The sequence below is a fragment of the Strix aluco genome, chromosome 1 (assembly GCF_031877795.1).
Source record: "Strix aluco isolate bStrAlu1 chromosome 1, bStrAlu1.hap1, whole genome shotgun sequence".
In the NCBI taxonomy this organism is placed as follows: Eukaryota; Metazoa; Chordata; class Aves; order Strigiformes; family Strigidae; genus Strix; species Strix aluco.
This window is the reverse complement of record NC_133931.1, coordinates 7,355,988-7,379,938: the sequence shown is the minus strand read 5'-3', so window position 1 is coordinate 7,379,938 and position 23,951 is coordinate 7,355,988. Positions and strand designations below refer to the sequence as shown.

Below are 23,951 nucleotides of genomic sequence, written 5' to 3'. Positions count from 1 at the left end.
AGTGAACGTTTGTATTGAATTAGTTTCATTGTTTATACTTTAACTCCTGATTTTAAAAGTGTACGTGTCTAATAAATTCCTTACTTGTCAGGGGCTGTTCTCTACAGTGTATTCTGTATTGCTTTGCAACACCAGGCAATGCAATTTTTCCTGCTTTTCAGACTATTGTTCTCCAGCTGGAACTACAAACAAGATCTCAGCTCAGGAATGGGACCTTGATTTCTTTTGTTGCTTCCCCTTATCTACAGCATTTTAACAGTGGCATTTTAGTTGGTAAAACTAAGTGGAGGTAATACGCAGTGGGAAAGAAAAACATGGCCAAGCAAAAATTGCAGTTAATATGTAGATTTTTTCTAGAAGTTTTTGACTTAATATGCCTATAATGTTCTGCACATTAAACTTTTCCAATGGAATGTTCAACTTCTTAAGAGAAAACTTTCAGGAGTGGTGTTTGCTGATACTAACTTAGTATGGTGGTTGAACAGTTTGTTTTTTCTCACTCCGCCCTCTGTTTTAGGACTACAATGATGAAATCAGACAGGCACAGCTTCAAGAATTAACATATTTAAATGGTGGTTCAGAAAATGCAGAAGTTCCAGTAGTTCGTGGAAAACCGTCTATTCGAGCAAGAGGAGTACCAGTTCCTGCGTTGTCCAGGTAAGTATCTCAGCTGCAGTGGAATTTAATTTGAATGTCTGTAATTTAAGCTTCTTCCTTCAAATAAAAGAAAGAGCACAATAGTGAAACATGTTAAGGACCCCCAAAATAAGAGCAAAAGATAGGGGAAACAAATCTTGATTTGTGGAACATAGTCTAAATAACTTAGACTGAATTAAGTGGCGAAATTTCTTATGGAACTTGAATGGTACCTAAATGGAGAAACAATGTGCATCATAAAGATGTTCAGTGCTGCTTGACTTCTAACTTTCAGTTACTCCTTATCTGTGTGCACGGTCTGTTAGTCCTGTGGAGCTCACAGCTTTGAAAAACTGGTAAATCTTGCCTTGATTGACATGAATTTCAGATCAGTTTCTCTAACTTATGGTATACACATTCCATTTACTGTATTACTAAGTTTATAGTCCTGATAAAATAATGTTACAGAAGTGTGTTGGTGGTAGAATTTGGATTTAGTCTCTGCACTGTGCTTTTTTCATAAAGTGGCTTTTGTTTGTTTCAGGAATAGGGAAATCTGCTGCTTCTTTTGCTTTATTTTTCTTTGACATGGGAGGTGTTCTATTTTTACTCTAGCATCCCCTATCTTGATTGCAGTACTGAGATGACAGCTTCAACTCCTTTGAGTCCCAAAGTGTGAAAACAAAAACTAAATAAAGTCCATAACTGTTTCTATTACAGTAGAGAGACTGTGGCTGCAGCAGTTAAGTGTAACAGTTTTCTACAGTGAACTATTTTTCTCTCAGTTGTGGCTATGGTGCTTATTAATGCAAGCTTGACACTTAATTTCAGATTTCAAAATAATTTCAAAATTTTCTGAAGTGTTTTGACTCAGTTTAAGCATGTTAGAAGAAAAAGCACTGTGGAATTATTCCATTTATACAGATCTGTTTAGTTATGTCTATCCTGTAATAATTGCAAATGCAATGCAGAATGAATTTTAATTTAGAGAATTTACACATACTGTTTGTATCCTGTAAGTATATAATTTTCTCTAAATAAAGAAATTTTTGTTCTTATATTCTTAAGTAATATTGTGTAATATATCTAGTCTGCTGCTTTTCTTGATTTTAACGTTCAGAGTAGTGGTAATTATATACCAAGGTTCACTTCTTTAGCACTGTAATCAGCCATACAAAAGTGCTTGCAAATTAGAATCATGTTTTATTTTCGAGATGGGTTTTTTGCTAACTTTTCTTCAGTTCTTAAATATTTGTTTTTAACTTTCCCATAGATGCCTGTAACAACTCTGCTACAGATTGTCAGTACAGAGACACTCAGTTCTATTTCATGTTTTCTTCATTTTTCATATGTCTTTAAGCTAGAGTTTGATGCAGAAGTTACTGTTTAGTCTGCTCTTACCACTAAAGTTTCATACCTAATTTCCACTAATAGTGTCTAGCACATGCATACATAATCAACTTTTCATAGTACTGAATTTCTAACATCTCTAGTTCCATCCTCTGGACTCTGGTAAATTATTTTTTCAAACATGCATTTTATGTAAGACATACATGCTGTTACGTCGCTCACAAAATTCTTTGTAGTTCATACTATTGTCCTACAACTATTGAAGTGTCTTCAGGGTATAAACGTAAATGTTAGTAGCATTTGATCTGGAGATGACAGCTGAAAACTGTATTTGTTACCTCATTTTTTATGTTCTAAGGGGAACTGAAAGGTTATTGCTTTGACTTGTCCTTACTTTAACGCTTGTCTCACAAACTCCAAGACTCTTTCCCTGCAAATTGAAGAGCTCTGTTAGCATAAAAGATTCCTTAAGTGAAATGTAATGCCATTGCAACTGAGATACTACAGCTATTGAGTTAAAGATCTTAAACTCAGTTGTAATGCTCTGAGTCTTTTTTAGCCCAGATAGATTTCAGTGAGTAATACTTCCGTTGAAGGAAGGCTTTGTTAAAGGCTTTGTCTTAGTGTTAAATAAAACAGTTTTAATAGTAAGCATCCTTGAGATACCCAGGAGAGGTTGAAGCAAAGCTTGAAGATTTGTAAAATGAAGTCTAAAACCTTGATCCTAACCTCTCTTTATAATCCAGATAATATTTTTAAGATACCAGCCTTGATATGTGAAACATCCTGTTGAGGATGCAGCAACTGAGTGTGTTTAACTTCCTATTTTTTTTAAGCTTTATTCCTGAATAGTTTCACTTAAAAGGACCAAAGTGTACTAATTTATGCCTTTCTTTGCTCCTTATCAGACATGTTGAGACTGGAGATAATGAATCTTATCAAGTGCCTTCTTTTAAGAAGACTTGTTACATGTATGTTTAGCTCCATACCAAAATTTTACTTTGTAGAAAACAGTATGTCTGTGCTTGCATACAAAATTGTAGCTTTTGCACAGGTATTTCCATATATGGTAAGTAATTTCCTAACGGCTGTGGTTTGGTAACTCTTTTATTCTGCTATTTCTGGCTTGTTCCATATTTTCTTGACTGATTTTCTTATGACTTGAGCCACATAAGATTTTGGGAATGGATGGAATTTGCTGTAGAAGAGTTGTGTTGTGTTTTGAGCTTTCCCTTTAGGAATATGCTTTCCTTCTCATCACTGATCTTGGGCACATAGCTGCTTCCTTCCGCCCTCTTGCCCCCATTTTTTTTTCTTCATCCTAATACTGTTAAAGGTTACCTTCAGATGTATTCGCAGTACTTCTGTTTTCTGTGGTGTTTATGCTCAGCATTTAACCTCTTTAGTACCTGACTCATCTGTGGAACAAGAGAAGGGACATGAGAATCTTTCCCTTGTGAAAGTCCTGGTTTTCATTCCTTTTGTTTTTATTGTAGACTGACATTGTTCTTAAACAGTTTTTTTGGAGGTGACTATACAAAATTAAGGATCATACTGGTTACTTTTTAATGTGCTAGTAGGCTTTGAGGATCCATAATGATTACTGTGATGCTGTTATAATGAGTAGCTAGAGGATGTATCTCTTTGGAATCAATGTCTTTAATGCATTTGAATTTCTATCTTGAATCAGTGGAATAAATACTACTACTGAAATGTAAATTGAGATTTCTGATTAACTAAAGACTGAAAATAAACATGTAACATACATGTTATGTATACCCCTGAGGATATTTTGCAAATAAAGTAGCATTTCCTCTGTAAAACTTCACATTGCTATTTTAAGACTAAGCAAAAAAAATGTAAGGATCACTCATTTCTTTCTAAGATATTTTGGAAAAGTTATATTCTAGAGGATAAGATGATAAAAGTCTAAGAATATGGGTAAATCTTCTTTGCCACCTGGGGGTGGGGGAACCAATTCATAGTTCGTGCCACTTAGAGCTAGAAATCAGTTAGAATCATAGAATGGTTTGGGTTGGAAGGGATCTTTAGAGATCATCTAGTTCAACCCCCCTACCATGGGAAGGGACATATTCCCCTAGATCAGCTTTCTCAAAGCCCCATACAGCCTGCCCTTGAACACTTCCAGTGATGGAACATCCACAGCTTCTCTGGGAAACCTTTTCCAGTGTCTCGCTACCCTCATTGTAAAGAATTTCTTCATGTCCAATCTAAAATTGTTGAAAACCATTGCCCCTTGTCCTGTGACTACAGGCCCTTGTGAAAAGTCTCTCTCCATCTTTTTATAAGCAGCCCCCCTTAAGTATTGAAAGGCAACAGTAAGGAAGAGTGGTTGGGTTTACTCTCCAGACTGAGAGGAATTGTATTTGAAAACAGATACTTTGATTTCACTAAGATGAATGGAGGAAAAAGTAATTTCTCACAGAGCTGAAATGTAGGAATAGTCTAATTAAAGAAATAGCAAAATTCTGATTTATGGTTGCATCATATTGTTGGGTTTTTTACTGTTCCCATTTATTCGTTTCACTCATATTTCTTTCTGTGCATGGCTGGGATCCTAATGGTTGAATGACTGTCACTCTATCTGGGGACAAATACAACCATTGCAGAAGTTGTAGGTTAGAATTTGCTGTCTTGTGTGTCAGAGGTAATATGAGGCAATGTGGATCACTGCTGTAATGTGTTCACAACTTCCAATTGTTCTTTGTTAGTCACCAGATAAAACTTAAATCATTCCTTTCATATATCTGGAATCAACTGGTTTCTTTTTTTTAAGAACTTCTTGTTGAGAACACGTAGGACTGCAAAAAGTTCTGTAACATAAAAATATTTTGCAACGCTGGTTCAGGATCCAGGACAAAGGCAGGTATTAAGTTTAGTGTGTTTTGTTTCTTTAGTCTTCTGATAAATCTCCCATTTTTCACAAAATTAAAACATGAACATACATATTACTGTTTTCAAATAAAAAATGTGAAATGAAACTTGAGTAAGAGTGTTAACGTCAATGGTGACTCATCATAAAAAAAAATTAAGACAGGAATCCTAGCTGAGTGGTATCTGGATATCAGTGTTCAGTGTTTTGGTGCTGACACTTTAAAATAACAGGTCTGTTATTTTTCACATGTCTAATATAAAACCTGAACAAAAAAACTTAGTTTGAGGAACATGAACTGTAGTTGGCTCTGCTCAAAGGAAGCAGAAATACTAACATCTGGTAACAGAATTTGTTACATCCTTCTAAACAGTTTAAATCCTTACAGATGTGTGGAACTATGAATGCTAAAATTAAAGAATTCCAAGTGTTTCTTCATTGAATAATACAGTGTAGGGAACTGATCCTAAATTTCAATTATTTTTCTTTTGAAGCTATTCTTAAATTTACTTCCCTTTCCGGAGAGGAGATAACTGAAAAGGAGCTTCATACTTCATAAACCCATTTAATTTTTCTTTCACAAAAAACAAAGTGAAAGAAAGCTGTGAACTGACTCTAGCTGTGATTTCATAAGTAATTTTACTAAGTCATCCAGTAAAAAGAAACTTGATATAAAAATCAGTGTAATACTAGAGAAGGAAGTGATAAATGAAAAGATAAAGTAGAGCTATTGCTGAGGGAATCTGGGAGTTTTGGCTTGACACTGTGTGCTGTGGTCAAGGGTAATAACTTAGTTTGCTGGAAAGAAATCCTAAAAACACTATGGGACTACTGTAAAGTAGACATGTCAAATGATTGCTAATAAAGGCTGAAGAAGAAGTATTCAAGTTGTATGAGTTGGCAAAATACTATTTTAGTGACAATTAAACATTAGTACCTGTGCATTACTTCTAAACTTTAATAAATTATCTGAGTCTAGCATAGTATAATGTGGCTGAGTAGAACTAGTTTTAGAATGTTTTTCCACATATTAAACTCTTTGTTCAAACAGTGAGGGATGAATCAGTTACAAAATGCAGTTCTTCAGTAATATTTTAACTGTACAGTGAGGCACACTTTTCAGATTTTTCTTACAATTATGTTCTATAATTACTATACTGGATTTAGAAATCACACTAGCACATTCTAACACTTTTGTGAAAGGCTGGTTCTCCCATTATTTAGTGTATTTGATAGCTTTGTAGAAATGTAGTGCTTCACTTTTTTATTTTTTCCTCTCATGCTAAATTGCAAGTATAAATAATGAAATAATGCTATGCGGGAAGTTTCAGGTTCCAACTAAAACAGTTTTCATTATGTTGTCTTCAAGGGATGCTGTGACATGAGTTGAATTAGATTATTTCCCCCTGCTATTCTGGCACACTGTTCAGTGTGTAGTGAAAACAAAAGATCTTAAATGAATTACTGGGATTTGCTTTATCTTGTTTAGTGCATGGTACCCAGATTGAAGAAGACCTTTTCACTGTAGAGCCTGTAAGTTAATTGCATAGTTTTGAGTAAAATTATTCTTTATTTAACCACTTATTTGTGTGTTTAATGGGAAAGGGTTAACTTCCTTCACTAGGTTCACCACTGCTGGATTAATAAATTCAGAAAAATCACAGCCAGACTGATAAAGACAAAACAGAAGTTTCAGATTTTCTCACATAGCAGTACTAATCTATTTAAGGCCAGCAAAATGTTTCTTTCTGAGTGTGACTCAATGATCTTGAGTACATAGATGATCACTTTGTTAAAGCGTGTCTGGAGGTAATAACAACATCTGGCCAGAAGCTAGGATTTACTGAGTATGTTTAAGTACTGTCTAACTAGTACAGTCTGTGTTTAGTATAAAATACAGTTAATAGGTACTTAAGGAGTAGAGTTTTCCTCATCCAAAGAAATCTGAGCTGCTGGATAGCATCCTGATGTAAGATTCAGAAGAGCAGAGTTTTCTTCTTAAAAATGTAGCAAAAAGAGAAACACTAGCATCTCCTGTGATGCTTCAGTACTTGTGTATATGCAGTGTCATAAATCTGAGGGATCATAGGCAAGGACCTTTTTATTTCAGGTGTCTTGAAAATAAGGCACACTAACTCTGTTTCAAAGTACTTACACAAGCAAAGTATACAAGAATTTGAAGATGAATATGTGGGGGATTCAGTGCCCATTTGCATACACCATTAGTCTGGATATATTGGCAGTGTCAATACTGTAATAGATGTTCTTATGGGCACTGGGGTAAAGAGCACCTTCAAAAACTTCTAAAAGGGAATGAGATGGCAGCATGGTAGTGAGGAGGAAAAATGAAGGCAAAAAGACCCCTTCCATATTTCAGAATATGAGCAGGTAGTCCATGCTGACATGGGCTGACAAATGAGTTTTGATAACATAAAACTTTCAAGGTTTGGACATAGTGCTTTGTGGCCTATAGAAGTGGAAACAAAGATCTTCTGTAACAAAGAAATAGTGGAAGGATTAAGAGGGCTATCAGGCAAGGAAATGTATTGAAAGACTGATCAAACTTCAGATTTGGAAGCATTCTGATTGAGGGTTAATACAGCAGGTTTCTCTATCAAAAGAAAAAGTTATTTCCAGTAGTTGTGCTACTTGTAGTGAAATGATAATTATGTGCTTGAACCAAAGTTGTGGATCAAGACTGCTTCATAGTTATTTGAAGAAATATGCCATAATTTTAGTTAAAATAAATGGGAATTTGGTATCTAATCACTGATGCTCCAGACAGTTTCTAAATATACTTTTTGAAACCCTGAATTAACATGAAAGAATATCTGATTTTGAGAGGAGCTTTTTATTGTCTTAAAGTTTTGTCACCTGAAATCTTCATGCCAAATAATTTTTAATGTAATTTGAAATGAAAGGCTATTTTAGTTTTTTATAAAGAAAAAGAAAAATCTGTAGGCTGTATGCGAAGACAAGAGTTGGTGATAGCAGCTGAAATTTGGCCTGCAGAATTATGTCCTTGGTCAAAGAAGCAAGCAGTGACAGACTTGGAGAGACTAGAAGCCATGATGAATTTGATTTGATGGTGAGATATCTCTGTGAATGTGCTAAACAGAGCTGAGATGTTTTGGTTTGGATGAAATAAGTAGAAGACTTAATCTAAATGTTAGCAGATGCACCAAGGCTTTTGAATTTATGGGTGAGATGGTTATAGAAGTGTAGAGAAAATACCCTCTGTGCAGTTTCTTCAGAGACCTGAGAAGCAAATGGATACCCCCTCAGAAGCAGTTGACTGGGAGAGGGAAGGAAAGCCCAGGAAAGTGAAAGAACAAGATTCCAAAAGGAAAAATGTTATTGGATCAGAAGTGCTAAATACAACATGGAATATGTGGAGAAACTCTGTAGGAGATCTGAAAAGTTGTTGGATACCCACTGGGAGTGATTTCTGATATGCTGTGTATATTTGTGCACTACTGAACATGCACTAAACTTAATTGTAGTAGTGGGTTACATTCAAGTGAGTGAAGCTTTTACTTAAAAAGTAAAATAAGACCACTTCATCCTTAAACACCTGGAGTAACATGTAAATTATAAAGGAGTTAAATGGAAAACAAGAGTAGGCAAAATGGATCAGAATTGAGCTGTGGAAGGATTAGCTAAAGCATAGATGGAAGATGAGAATTAGAAGAGATGTGTGGAGACTAAACTGTGCTAGAGCCATCAGTTCTGCCCCTAATGGATAGACATGCCTGCTATGTAGACACAAGTAGAGATGACTTGCAGGAGTCATCAGCAATTTGGTAAGGGATGGCAAAGTCAACAATTGCTTCTGTGAGTACATAGATAGCAATAGGAAGACTACGGAAAATGTGGGCCTACTACTGAATGGAGCGGGGGCCCTGGTGACACAGGGCATGAAAAAGACTAAGGTACCTAATGACTTCTTCAGCTCAGTCTTTACTAGTAAGAGGGGTCTCCTGAAATCCAAGGCCCCAAAGATGAGGGGAAAAGCATACCCTTGGTGGAAGAGGGTCAGGTTAGAGAATAGCTAAGCAAGCTGAACACAAGTCCATGGGCTCTGATGGGATGCACCCACAAGTGCTGAGGGAGCTGGCAGATGTTGTTGTGAAGCCACTCTCAATCTCTGAACAATTGTGGAGATTAGGAGAGGTGCCTGAGGACTGGAGGAAAGTAAATGTCACTCCTACCTTCAAAAATGGCAAGAAGGACCTGGTGAACTCATCAGCCTCACCTCAATCCAGAGGGTTATGCTGTCATCCAGAGGGACCTTGACAGACTGGAGAAATGATCTCACAGGAACCCCATGAAGCTCCGCTAGAGGAAGTGCAGAGTCCTGCATCTAGGGAAGAACAACCCCATGCACAAATATATGCTGGAGGTCACCCACCTGGAAAACAGCTTTGCTGAAAAGGACCTGGGTGGACACCAAGTTGAATGTGAGCCAGCAATGCAAAGAAGGCTAATGGTATCCTGGGCTGTATTAGTGTTGCTTGCAAGACAAAGGAGGTGATCCTTCCATTTAGTGCTGGTGAGGCTCCACCTGGAGTGCTGTGTCCACTTCTGGGCTCCCAGGTACAAGAGGGACGTGGGTGTACTAGGTAGAGTTTGGCAAAGGGCCACAAAGATGAGGTCTGGAGCATCTCTGCAATGAGGAAAGGCTGACAGAGCTGGGACAGTTCAGCCTACAGCAGAGAAGGCTCTTCTCAGCAGTGTCCAGTGACAGGACCAGAGGCAGTGAGCCCAAACTGAAACATGGGAGGTTCCCTTGGAATATCAGGATGACTGCTCAGGGTGACTGAGCACTGGCACAGGTTGCTCAGGGAGATTGTGGGCATGGTCCTGGGCAACTGGCTCAAGGTGTCCCTGCTTCAGCAGGGGATTGGACTGGATGACCTCCAGTGGTCTCTTCCAACCTCAACCACGTTGTCATTTCAGTGATTGCATTTCATAGGAGCAGTCATAGTGGCTCAGATGTTAAGGCAATCTGGTTTAATACTCTATCTCTCCCAGTTGATGTCCCTTGATTGTTAGACTGAGAATGACTCTTGATGTGCCTTCTCCGTTCCCTTGATGTTGCTATTGGGTTCTATTGTATAAGTCTCAATTTTTTTTTCTAGTATGAAGTGCCTTAATCTACTTAATTGTTGCTTATATGTAAGCTGTTCTATACTGTTGATCATCTTTGACATAGTTTCTAATGCAAATACAGTTCTTTTATGTTCTTTTGAAATTAGGCAACAGGACTGTAAGTACACGCAGTAGGGTAACAAAGTTTTCTGTATTCTCTTATTTTTCTAAAACACGATTTGTTTTTTCACTGTGCTGACCTGACCACTGGGCCAATCTTAATTATGAATGTTCTTTGGGTAGTGATAGCTCAGAACCTATTGCTTTGTATAATATTAGGATATAAAAATTTGTGTGTATATATATATTAAGTCCTGAGTGTTCCCTCCTGTAGTTTGCTACTTTGAAATTCTTTTTGCTCTTTAACCATTCAGTTTGGGATTCAGCTAAATATCAAAGAGATAGACATCTGAACTCCTGTTGTAGTTTATAGAAAGATAGTGCAATTACTCTTAATTGCTCTATTTGTTCTGTAATTTGTCTAAAGTCAGTTGGCATGACCATCCAGTGCATTCCTCATAAGGAAGGACTAGCATGAGAACCTTGTTGGTCAGTCTTGATTATGTAGCAAAATGAATGTATGTATATATATATATCTCCTTACTGTTCTTCATTGGTCACTTGGCCTCAGACTCTGGCAGGTTTCAGAATTCCAGAATGTTTGAAAGACTTTTTTTTAGGCTTTCTATAAATTCTTTAAGTTCTCACCTGCTTTTCTGAGTATTTTGTATTTGTTTTACTAGCATTTGTCTTCTGATGCCAGAGATGGGTTTAGTTTTTCAAGTGAATCAAGTGACCTCTTTTAATACCTCTCCTTACCCTGCTGTTCTAGCCTTACTGAGCTCCTTTTGCCTTTTCTCAAGTTTTTCTTTTTTGACAATTGTTGTGTATGTGCTCTGACTTCCTCTGGGATTTCTCTAAATGTCTTCCCATTTTATGTATATACATTATTACTTTTAAATATTTTTAAACACAATTTATATAGCTACCCTTTTTCAAATTGAGCAATACCAGAACTCATCTGTTTTGGCAAAGGTAGGCAAAGGTTCCTATTCAAAGTGATTCCTCAATATTTTCAGTTAATTTCTGTTTATTGTTCATGTCAATCAAACTTCTTGAGTTCCCTGATAACTTACTGAAATAACAATTTACAGTTTCTAAAAATATGCTCTTAGCATCATACCCTGGTATGACTCAAATCTGCATGGTGGTAGTGGAACTCTCCTGTTACTGGTTTCCCATCCCTGCACCTTTCTAATCTCCTCCAGCCTGGTGCAGTAACCATCTGAGTGGTGTAATACAGAACTATACATCTCAGATTGTTTATTCTTCCTACAGTAACTTTTTTTAAAAAGCATGTAAATGGTCTCCTAATATAAGAGAAATATGACTTCCCACCCATCACCACTGCAATCTTATTAACTGTTTTTAAAATGCAGAAAAGACCTTCTCATCACGTGGATCTGGTGTTCTAATTACTCTACAGGAATAAATCTATACTGGCTCTAAATACTGTACTTCTTCCCCCCCTCCCTCAAATGTTTTTCCATGTTTTTAGCATGTCCCATTTCCTGCTGCTCTCACTTGCACCCTGTCTAAAAGGACACCATGAAGATTAGGTGTAGTGATTCTTGAGTCTTTTTACTGACGTTTTTACTTGGTATTGACTTTTGTCTATGCCAATAGGTTCATTTCCCTTTCTTTGGCTTCACTTGGAAAGTATCACATTTGCTATTTCTTTATATTACTTCAGCAGGCTGTGTCTGGGAACTTCACTGCTCACCCCTGCCCCCACTACAATGAAGTCAAATAAGCAGCTGGTACCCTGTCCTGAGGAGGCATTCTACAGATTAGCCAAAACCAAGTAATAAGCACAGTTTTAAATCACTTACTCTCTAGGCTTGTTTAAAATACTTTGTGACTGTGTTTTAATCAGTAATTAGAATTAATAAAATCTAACCTGATTGTATCAACTATTTAAGCTTTTGAATTCTTCATTTTGTGATGCAGTTTTTCAAATATTTTGTGCTAAAATGATTATATTTTCTGATAAGCTTACCAATGAGAAATTATGATTTATGTGAAATGGGATAGGCCAAATCTCGATTTTACTTTATAATGTTTAAGTTGGAAATTTTTATGGAAATCAGGACAGAGTATTTTCACTCAATTACTACTCGAGATTAATCAGATGATGGCTTGATAGGTAGGAAGATAGTGTAGAGCTTGTGTGTGTTTGTTTTCTTCTGTATATCTGTTACAGTACACAATAAGGGTGTGACTTTCTTGGAACAAGTCTATACGCCTACAGAGCAGTAGTTTAAACTTAACTATAGTCCATGGGGTGATCTCCTTTAAAAAGGAGATGTCTATTAGCAATGTCTTAGACATCCTGTTTAAAAGAGGATAAATGATGCAAATTTCTCACAGGTTGTACCTCTAAATCTCTCCCTTTACTATAGGGAGGTGGGGGGGCACCACCTTTAAATGGATCAAATGTGTTTGAAAATTGTTCTGGTTTAGGTCTCAGATTTTTCATCTATATGTTAAGAGTTGAAGTAATGGAATGCAAGTTAATGCTTATCATTGTTTCAGAACTCTAAAAATAAACTGTTACTGTTCTTAAATATATATAGCACATCAGGTTATATCCCATAATCACCCTGCACATTTATTACATGTTTGAATGTTTCCTGCAACAGCTGGAAATGTCTTCTTTAGAACCAGAAGAAAATGTAACTCAATCTCTTACATGCAGTGTGATCTTTGGATTGCATTTAGAAGCTTACACGGGATCAGAAGGGAGTTGCAACTGATTTCTGTGCTGGGTTTGAGTATGATATAGGCTGACAGCTTCAAATTAACCTGTTACTCTATGATTGTGTTTTCACATACTATAAGTCAAATTTCTAGTGAAGTTGACTGATTCCAGCAAATTGATTTGGGTGTCTGTCTATGTGAGAATGTCTCAAGCTAGTGAGAAGTTCATCACTGAACCACGTATCTAGTTTGTATCTTTCAGCATTTTTTGCATAATGTGTGTAATTGGATTAAAGCGTACCTAAAAATGATGACTATAAACCTCTTTTAGACCTTTTATGGCTGTAGCAAAGCAAAATTGTCATGATGTGAGGGAGGGAGCTGTTGAAAGGGAGGCCAAGGGTATAGTATTTAACGGTAAGTGATCCCTATATTCACAGGGGCCGTGGAGGAGTGCCTCCACCACCAGCAGGAGTACCAAGAGGGGCACCAGCACCCAGAGGAGTGCCTCCCAGTAGAGGACCAGTCAGTCGTAGCCGTGGACTTTTAGCACCCAGAGCGAGAGGAGTACCTCCACCTTCAGGCTACCGCCCCCTTCCACCACCTCCAGCACAGGAGACCTATGGTGAATATGTAAGTTGAGCTGTTGACATACCATGCACAAAGTGTGTAATTTTGGAGGGATGATCCGAACTATCATTTTAGAACTCCATAGAATCTCTTTAATTAGTACCTAAATAAGACTTTTACCCAGTATCTATGGCAAATGTGGTCATCTTGTGTCACCTTTTCTGACTTGGAACTGTTTCATATTAATAAAATTTCAGGTTATGTGTACTACCATAAAGACATTTACTGTGCATTTGGCAAAATAGATGTGTACCTCTTAAATGTATTATATTAGGGTTCTGCTTTACAAAAATCTGTAAAATCCTATTGTCAGTAGATTTTTTTAATTCTTAACTAAAACTGAGAATAGTATTCTACTCTTCTTCCTAAACCTATATTTGTGGTCATATAACTGTTCAGTGATTAGAAATTAAAGTATTTCTATGAAAGCCTCAGAATTAATCCTAAAATGTTAACAATATACAGTGTATCTCTATAAGCCATACATATTTGTCTTGATTTTATTGTATTAAAAATTAAAAACCATATCAAGATACTTTATATTGTACATGACTGATAATTATAGACAGTTATGAATTCTTAGGATAAATTTAACTTCTATTGAACTTAGAGCAGTGCGATAAAGAAAAAAACCTTATTAAAGCAAAAATGTCATAAAATGGATTTAGTCTTATAGAAAAATAACATTTTCAAGGACAACGCTTTTAATGTTTTATATATCTTAAAGCTTTTAGCGTGCCTTCTTTACAGCCAGGTCTGTCTGGACTTTATTATTCAGACTATCAGGAAAGGAGTTCCTAAATTCCAGGAAATGCTTTTGCTATTTAAACATTTTTTTTTCTTAACACTTTTATAAATATTCTCCCTCTTCCCTCATCACCCCTGCGAAAACCCTCTAAATGAAATCTCAACCTTTGTCCTTTTGATCAGAAACCTAATTTTCCCTATAACACTTATAGCTTTTTGCAGGAAGTTTAATGTCAGTACAAACATTTATGCATGTACCTGAACAATTCAGAAGAATTTAATGTAGTTTATTAATTTTGAGAACTAGTACTTGAACAGCATATGTAAGTGTCCCCTGGCTATAACTGACTTGAAGAGTCAAGGTGAGTACTGCAAATAAGTGGTTATTTCACAATGCTTTTAAAGGAATTAGTCCTCATTAAACACCCCGTTTCCAGGGCATACACTGTAGAATGCATGGTGATGTGGTAAAAAATAAACCTCTTTAAGTAACTTGATATTCATGTGTATCTGCTGTTTATAGCATGTGTTATAGAAGTGGCATGGAAATAACAGCTGTTTGAATCAGTATCGTGATGTATATTTTACTTCTGAGTAATTAGAAAACAGCACTATAAAGTAAAGTAGTGCTGTGCTAAATTTCTAAAAAGAATGTTCTCTAGAACTGGATCACTTGTCTTCCAAACAAGAGATCTTAACTGGGATAGATATATTTAAAGCTGTAATTGATAAAGCAATGCTAACGGGTCCATTTTAAAATTAACATATTTTCTGTGTCTCCTTTTGTTTAAGTGGAGATTCATTAGAATAAAAGTTTTGCTGCTAGGACATAAACCACTAGAATATTTTGTTAAATTTAATGCATTATATTTTTATACCTGCCCATTTGTAGTACATTATCAAAGTACCTTAATTGTATCTTTTACATATTAAGGTAACATGGTAGAAATCATTAGTAGAATTTTTATCCTTTCCTTACTAGTTGCTGTTCAGCCATATCTAGTATTAAGCACTGGTTTTCCAAGCTGAATATCTGAGTAGGTGTCACTGTTTCCTGAGAAGTGTCTGTAGAATGAGAACTTCAGTGAGATTGTGGGTGTCATAAGAAGTTATTTTAAGCAGCATATAGTTTCAGAGCTTCGGAGATGGGGATATCCAGAGATGTTAGAGGAGCCTTTGGAAGGATATTGGGTTTGTGTGGCCAGGTTTTGGTATCAGGGTGGCCTCTGTGAGAAGCTGATAGCTTTCCCCCATATCCAAGAGCCAATGCCCACCAGCTCCAAGATGGACCTGCTGCTGGTTAAGGCTGAGCCTATCAGCAATGGTGGTAGTGCCTCTGAGATAACATATTTAAGAAGGGGAAAAAAGCTGCTGTGCAACAGCTGGGAGAGAGGAGTGAGAACATAAGAGCTGCAACTCTGCAGACACCAAGGTCAGTGAAGGAGGAGGGGCAGGAGATGCTCCAGGTGCTGGAGCAGAGACTCCCCTGCAGCCCATGGTGCAGCCCATGGTGAGGCAGCTGTGCCCTGGACCCATGCAGGTCCATGGTGGAGCAGATCTCCACCTGCAGCCCGTGGAGGACCCCAAGCTGGAGCAGGTGGATTCCCAGAGGAGGCTGTGACCCCCCAGGAAGCCCATGCTGGAGCAGGCTCCTGGCAGGACCTGTGGCCCTGTGGAGAGAGGAGCCCACACTGGAGCAGGTTTTCTGGCAGGACTTGTGACCCTGTGGGGGACCCACGCTGGAGCAGTCTGTGCCTGTAGGACTGCAGCCTATGGGAAGGACCCACACTGGAGCAGATTGTGAAGAACTGCAGCCTGTGGGAAGCACTCACGTTTGAGAAGTTCATGGAGGACTGTCTCCTGTGGGAGGGACCCCACGCTGGAACAGGGGAAGAGTGTGAGGAGTCCTCCCCCCGAGGAGGAAGGAGTGGCAGAGACAATGTGTGATGAACTGACCACAACCCCCATTCCCTGTCCCCCTGTGCTGCTGGAGGGGAGGAGGTAGAGAAATCAGGAGTAAAGTTGAGCCCTGGAAGAAGGGAGGGATGGGGAAGGGTGTTTTAATATTTGTTCTTATTTCTATTATCCTACTCAGATTTGATTGGTAATAAGTTAATTTTTCCCCAAGTTGAGTCTTGTTTTGCCTGTGACAATAACTGATGAGTGATCTCTCCCTGTCCTTATCTTGACTCATGAGCCTTTTGTTATATTTTCTCTTCCCCTGTCCCATTGAGGAGGGCAATTATATGGTTTGGTGGGCACTTGACATCCAGCCAGGGTCAACCCACCACAAGAGGCTTTCCATTGAAGATTGGAAAGTCTGCGAAGATTCATGAATCTTTTCATTTCTTTACACTTACAAGCCTTTGCTTTCTACTCATTAATCTGAAACTGCAAGTTCAGAAGGAAGCAAACTATCTTCTGGATGGAAGCCTTCAACGATTTACTTGTGTAACTCTATATATCTCAAAGATGATGTCTCGAAGATGAGCAGGGCTTTCAGTACATAAAATCGTTGCCCATTTCCTCTGTAGAATACTATTAAGTATACCTTAATATAGACATATATAATAAAGACAGAAAATGAGGCCATCATTGAGTCAAACATCTTCCCTTTTCCTTCACTCCCTTTGTTAACTTTTTTCCATAGTCCTTAAGACCAATAAGTCTTTAACATCATGAGGACCTTATTCAGTTCTGCCTTCTGTCTATCCTAATCTCTCTCCTTCCTCTTCTTGATTGTTTAAGAAGTTCTTTTCTAAAAGACAATTATCAAAATGGCTAGGGGATTATGTATTTCTTTCTGAAAAATTGGAAGGGTTAATTCTGGAGGCAGTATCTCATGTGGGGAAAAATCATACCACAGGCAAAAAAAATCATTAATTTGAATTTAGATGCATTTTAATGTGGGCTCAAGATAAACAAAACTAGGTGACTGTTGCTGTCCTGTGCTTGGAGCCCATAGGGAAGTTGTCCCAAACTTACCTGTTGGAAAGCTCTACACAGAGGTAGACTATCTCTGTCAGCTTTTTGGGCTGTTTGTAATGCTGATTTGGGCTGCTTGATTTGGCCTTCTCTGGAGAAGTCATGCAACGTATCAGACTAGCGGCAGTATCTGCATGTTTTTCCAGTTCAATATAACTAGTTTTCCCATGCTGCTGTTGCCAGTCTCACTTATGTATCTCTGTCCCAGGACCCATTCCTCCTGGGATCTTACCATATTGTTAGTACCATGATGAAGTTTTTGAAGCCATTAAATGACAGCTGCTTGTCATTTTCTGTGAACATTGTCTTTTTAATAGCTGTAGCATCAGCTCATGATAGGAAAAATTCATGCTTCTACAGCCAGTCAGCTTTATAATTACTGTTCTAACCTCACTGCTCTGTCTGGTGTGATAAACTTCTTCTGAAGGCTAACATGCCTCCCCTTTTGATGTCCTCAACTGCTCAGATCAGGAGAGAGCCTAGTATGACATGTGAAGCATGGCCAGGATTATTTTTATAATCCTTGGATAAGGGAAATCATACTAGGTGATTGCTAGATACATTGAAGCTCTTATGGATGGTTTCAGGGTCATCGTTCTCTTAATTACACGAGAATTTTTCTCTACTTATTGAAGCAAACTGTAAAAGATAAATATTTTCATGTATTTTTAAGTGGACAATTTATTCCATGAAGCTAAGAAATAGAAATTGTGTTTAACTACTAGCTGGATACATTAAGCTTTTCCATGTTTTTCAATAACCAGGAAATTAGTAACAGTATGCTAGCAATTCACTGTTCTTTAATAGTGTCAATTCCTTAGTGGATGTTCAGTCAACATAGGGTAGAACATAGGGATGTTCAGTCTCAGTGTCTAGTAACAGTTGCTGCTCTCTGCCTCTTCCTGTTGTCCTCTTCTTACCAGCTTCAAACCCTTGAGGCTTTTTTCGAATTAGTAACACAGCAATGTGACTGAAGCTTTAAGATTAGGTTTTTATTTGCTGCTATTTTCATTTTACAAAGGTAAATATTTTGCAAATACTGTGTAAATATTTCAATTATGTACTTTGTATGAATGTATTTGTGATGATGCCATGTCAAGTCCTGTTTTGGCTGCTTAAATGGGTTAAATGCAAACTGAGATTTATCAGATTTGTAGGCATTAAGAACTGGACTTTAAACATGTTTTTAAAACCCATTTCTGTGGCCGTGTGGAATGTCTGCACTGAAAAATAAGACTTGTCAGTCTAGCAAGTTATGGCTAAGACTTGCTTCAACACTACATTGGAAAGCAAGCAGATCTACGTGTTCCTCCCTAGTGTGCATGTGGGAAAGTTGTGGCAGAGCTTCAGTTTTGTTTCTGGCAATTTTATTGATGTTTTCTTGTGTTCAGACAAGGATTATCTCAGCAGCAGATTTTTCTAATGCAGTGACTACATGTATAATTTCTAGCAGTTAATGCTTCAATTAAAATGCTTCAATGAGATTGCTTTGTGTAGTAAGAAATTGAATTAAGATAGAATGTCTACCAGTAAGAGACCTAGGGAGCCTTTCTAATGTTAAGTAAATTGCAACTTGAAAAAGAACATTGTGAACTATTTTCAGTTACATGCCAAGATTTTTTAACTTAAGGATACAGATACACAGATACAGGGTACTTAGAAGTGTGTACAGAACACTTGGATGCAAAAAAGATACTGATAACAAACTTCAGAAATCTACACTTTGAAATCTACATTTAGTTATTGCCTGATTCCAGAAGATCCTAAAGCTTAGGGATGGCTGGGTTTTTAAGTTTCATAGTTCCCAAAGCATACATTCCTGGATATTTCCAGAAATACATTGCATTTACTGATGGACAAAGCAGTGCTTGACTTAATTCAGATTTAAGCTTGTAATTTTCACACTGCATCTGTATTATGAAACTAACACTAGATATACTGTAATGTACATAGATATTATAGAAGTTGCAACAGTATGAGGCTGCTCCTACTGTTTCCCATGAGAGATGGGGAAGACTGAAAAGATATTACCATAACCTACTGTCTAACAAGATCTCACCCAAAACAATGAGCAGATGATACGGTGCTGTATGTCTCTTTGTAACTGAGAGCTCAGTATTCCTCCAGTAGTGGAAGGCCCTTGCTTCAAATTCCTGTTGCAGGTATTTGTATTCCCTTGGTTCTCTGCAGAGATGGTGTGCTGACCACCAGGATACTGGCTGTTGTAGCGTACACAGTGTCAGGAGAGTGGTTTCTGGCTGTTTGATTTTTTTCAAGAAATCCTTACAAATTTGTGGGAAGACTCAAGGGAAACTTGTTCACAAATAACATTTGGCTGGATGGCTGAGAATAAAATCCATTTCTTGATCCAGTGATTGCTATGAAATATGCAAGTATGTATCAATTACTGGAAAGAGTGAATGCAAAGTCTTACTATTTACAGGTGAGAGCCAATTCAGCTGAATAACCTACAGTCTATTATTTAGTGCACCTCCCTAGAAAGATAGTGCAAATTCTGTTTTGATATCCAGCATTGAGCTTGATTTCCCTGTCTCTTCATTGAGATCAAATTTAGTTTACAGTTTGAAAAACTGAAAATTAGGATTAATGTGGAAGCAGTTTCTTGGAGCTACTAACAGTGCTGATTTTGCATGGTGAACTGTTTTTAGACTTTTTTCTCATTAACATTCATTTGCTCGCTTGCTGTTCATAGTTGAAGGAAAGATTTGTAGGAAAAAAGAGGAAAAACTTTGTATACCATATTAAAAAAGCCCTAAGCTTTTTATTTACAAATAAATGCTTCTTGGAGTTGAGGTGGCAAAATATTAGGCAAAGTAAGGGCTAGTCCAGATAACATAAGACTTTGAAAAGAATTAAAATTCTGTCAGAATAGAGTTCAAGTACAACTTTAATATAACTGCAAGGGTCAAACCATGTTTTACTTTACCTTGGTCTTCTGAATGTTGACAGTTTCCCAATAACATGCAATATTTCAAATGTTTTTATTTGTTTAGTTATTTTGAGTTTGAAGCTTATTGTTTGGATACCTGGAAAAGGACTTGAGGTAGCTTCATTCTCTGAGTACTAGAGAAATGATCTTTTGTCCATTCTGCTCTGTTCGCCTCTGGATAATGTTGTAGTTTCCACTTTAGTATTATGCCTTTTTTAAGCAATGTATTTACTGAGTTCAGGTTTTTCAGAAGTGCTAAGACTATTATTAGGGTAAATTCAGGTAAGAGTTCTGGAAAGCAAGTTCATAACATCAGACAGTTATTTCTTGGCTTTTTTCTTCCAATTATAGTATTCTCTTTCATGATAGATAGGACAAGCAAGAAATAAATGAAAAAATATTTGAAATTTATGTCCCTCAATTGTTCTGGTTTTGAATCTTACATTTACCTTTGGGGTTTTCAGGATAAGGTAGAGAGAGAAAAGAAAATCTTTTTCTCAAGAACTCAGGTGACTTTGGCTATGGAAACAGTGAAATGTTTTAGAGGGGAGGCTGAAAAGCTTTTCCACCTGCCTGTCTTGAAGTTGAAAATTCACCTATAATGTGCATGCAAAATATTTTATTTGCAAAGTATTTTATTTTAAGCTGCTCATCTAAGTTGACCGTTTTTTGATTTGCTATTATTGAATGAGCATGAGTCGTCCTCCTGATTCTGACACTGCTCCCTGCTGTTATATATTGAAAGACAGAATTGTTTTGGCCTGATAGTAACTTGGTTTAAATTTTACTGCCAATATTCATTAGCAAATCTTTTTTTGTTTTGAGGTGTGTGAAAGACAATCCACTAGTACATCTTTCATTCCAGGAATACCTTATTTGTTCTGGTTGAATATGCACTAGGCTGCTTCTAGATGAAAACAGATGAAAATCTACTAAATAGGAGCTTGCAGTCTGTGCATGTTTGCTGCTAATGTCCTTAATGTTATCACTCAGTCTTGAGATGGTAGTAGCTACACATACTTGTTTTGATTGCCCCATATTCCCTGTTGATTAAATGATGGGGAGATGTTATTTCCATGTAACAGTGTCTCTGTTCCTTTCCTTTCCAATTCTAATTTGCCAAAAAAATTCTTCATTGCACTGCACTGAAGTTGCCTCATGTTCTTTCTCCTTCAAGTTAATCTCTGCGCAAACAATTTTTTTTTAGTATGATACTTTTTATCTAAGACATTCCTCCAATATTCTGTGATAAAGTACTGATGTAAGTATTAATTTCAGAGAATGATGAGGAAAAGAAACAACAACCTTTAGTTGTAGTGATAACAGCTTTAATTTTTTTTCCCCTTGGATGGATTTCCTTTGAGGAGAGCTGGAAAATTGATTTCTTATTGATTTGATGATTTTCTCTTATTGATTTGATTATTTTTTCCAGCACTGCAAATGGCTTTTCTTAAAATGAACTTCTTACCCTCTTTTTCTTCCTAGTTCTGTTTTGTTCTCTTTGAAACATTGTTAATTTCCCCTGAAGATGACCCAAACACTAGTCTGTCATTGTCACTGCCAGCAGATTGTAATTTAAAGCCACCATTTCCTATTCCCCATGAACAAGGGTATGTTATAGAGTACTTCATTATTAGAAAGAAACACTGATGAGCAAGGCTTAGCATGATTTATAATGTTTTGGGTAGTGCAGAGGTTTTGGCTAGGATTGCTTTCGTTGCTTTTATCATCTTTTGATCTGCGATACTAACTTATTATTTAATGTACTCGAAGGTGTATTTTTACATACTGCTTTTGGTTCTGTTCATGAAAAATTTCTGCACTTCACGCTGAACAATTACTGTTGCCAGTGCTGCTCTTTGGATTTATATGCACTGCAGGCGCTGTCATTGAGACAACTACAGGCAGAAGCTCTCTTGAAGAGGAAATATAATGTGATTCTGGTTTATAGGCTGGCTTAATAAAGGAGTTAGTAATAAGGTTTGAGATTTTGCAGAATAATTTCATATTATTTTCAGATCTGTCTTATAATTCTAGCAGTTCTGTTACTTTGGAGGAAGGTTCTTAAGACTGAAATTAACAGAAGTCAGGACAATTGCTCTTGATACCTTCCTAGTTGATATTTTAAATGTTGTGTGGAAAATACCTGTGGTTTAAGGGGAATTTAGCACCTTTCTTATAAGCACAAACTGTACAGCATACTTGCCTTTTGGTCAGAGTAAATCTGAGAGTTTTCTAGGTTATCCTGAAAAGTAGAATAATAACAGAAACAGTGTTCCCATTCATGGGATGAAGATATGATCTTGTTCAGGCTTTTGGTTTTTAGTAGTGGGAGAGGAAATAGGACTTCACCTGGAAACTCCTTGATTACTGAGTACCTATGGGAAGAGCTATTTATAGACTTACTAACTGGAATTGAGAGGGAAGTGCATTGCATTGGTGGGTAGTAGGAACGCCAATGCTGTCATCCACATGAAGAATAATGGCTTTACATACAGAAATGAATGCTTTTATAAATACCTGAAACATGCTGAAAAATCAGCAGGAAAAATGCAATTAAAATATTCTTATGAAGGTGTAATTCTTGCTGTACTATGTGGAAATAAATTGGTATAGCAATGATTGTCAGTGAATCTGTGATATACTTTATTACAAGATATCTGTGCATATTTAAGTTCTGCTCTGTCCATTTCCATTATATGTGTGAAAATATCACTTTTATTTCATTTAGCATGATATATTATTGTACTGAAGCATGCCAGATGGCCAAGGATATTTCACCTAAATACTAAATTAAGTTAAAGAAAATATTTATTGAAGCCACAAGAGGTCTGTGTCAAAATACTCAAGTAGTGTGGATTTAGTCTAAAACGTAAAACATTCTGCCGTGGCCAACCTTCTTTGTAACCTCCTGAAAGAAGGTTTTCAAATACTGCATGGCTAAGAAAATACTGTCAGACCTAATTCAAGGAAAGCTCTGAAACATACTTCAGCTGCCTCAGCCTAATTGCTACTTCAAGGGACTAGTGCACAGTAAACAAATGTTTTGGAATTTGAATCTCTTATCTCTTAACAGAACAAGCCATTGAGCAGCTTTATAAACATACTCTATTTTTGCAGCATGTTGCATGTGAAGTTTATCTTGCTTTTAATGTAAATTTTTGGTTTTATAAATGTAAATACAGTAATAAAAAGGAAAAATTGATCTATTTAAGCAGATTATAGTAATTGCAACAGCACAGGTTGATCTTTTTAATGCTAAGTGACAGGAGTCCCACAAACTACAAACCAGATATCTTTCCATTCAAAGCTTATAAGAGCCACCTTCAACAATCTAATAATGCAGTGCTTAATTTCTGCAGTAGTCAATTTATTAACACACAAAATGATGAACAGTAATGAGTTCTGGGTAAAATTTCTCTGGAAGGGAACTGCTAATACTAGAAACACTTAAGTCTGATACAGCATGGACCTCCACAAAATTTTCCTTTTGTTCTGCTGGCCATCTTGTTAAGGGTCCTCCTATTTCAAATTTACTTTGTTTCTTTGTATTCAAGAAGTTATAGATACAGCATAACTTCAGAGTAGTCTGTTTTCCCCTTTTCTTTCATGATCAGTTTTTTAGCAGTTAACATAAATGTGAAGAATAGGACTGATTGCTTAAGAATTCTCCAATGATTCCTTAGTGGCAAAGCTTTAACATGTTAAAAGGTTAATTTCAGTCCTCTGCTTTCATTTGGTGTCTCTGCTGGGTGTGCATGGATTGAAGTTCAGGAGCCCCTCTTAGGGGTGGCTGATTCACAGTTGGGAGATTCTAAAAGAGGAGACCAAATGTCATGTAAATGTTCT

General features: G+C 36.9%; 1 protein-coding gene across 4 annotated transcripts in view; it reads left to right on the top strand.

The window, feature by feature from the left end:
• The window catches only part of KHDRBS3 (KH RNA binding domain containing, signal transduction associated 3), a 98,920-nt gene that overhangs the window by 49,964 nt on the left and 25,005 nt on the right, over positions 1-23,951 (top strand). For 2 of the 4 annotated variants that reach the window (XR_012624314.1, XM_074834052.1), the window contains exons 5-7: positions 518-657; positions 11,784-11,894; positions 13,231-13,423. Coding sequence is in view for 3 of the 4 variants with exons in the window: in XM_074834052.1 (XP_074690153.1) it covers positions 518-657; positions 11,784-11,894; positions 13,231-13,423 (444 nt within the window). In the remaining variant the exon portion in view is untranslated. The remainder of the gene's footprint in view (positions 1-517; positions 658-11,783; positions 11,895-13,230; positions 13,424-23,951) is intronic. The other 2 variants (XM_074834184.1, XM_074834276.1) reach the window with 2 other exon arrangements.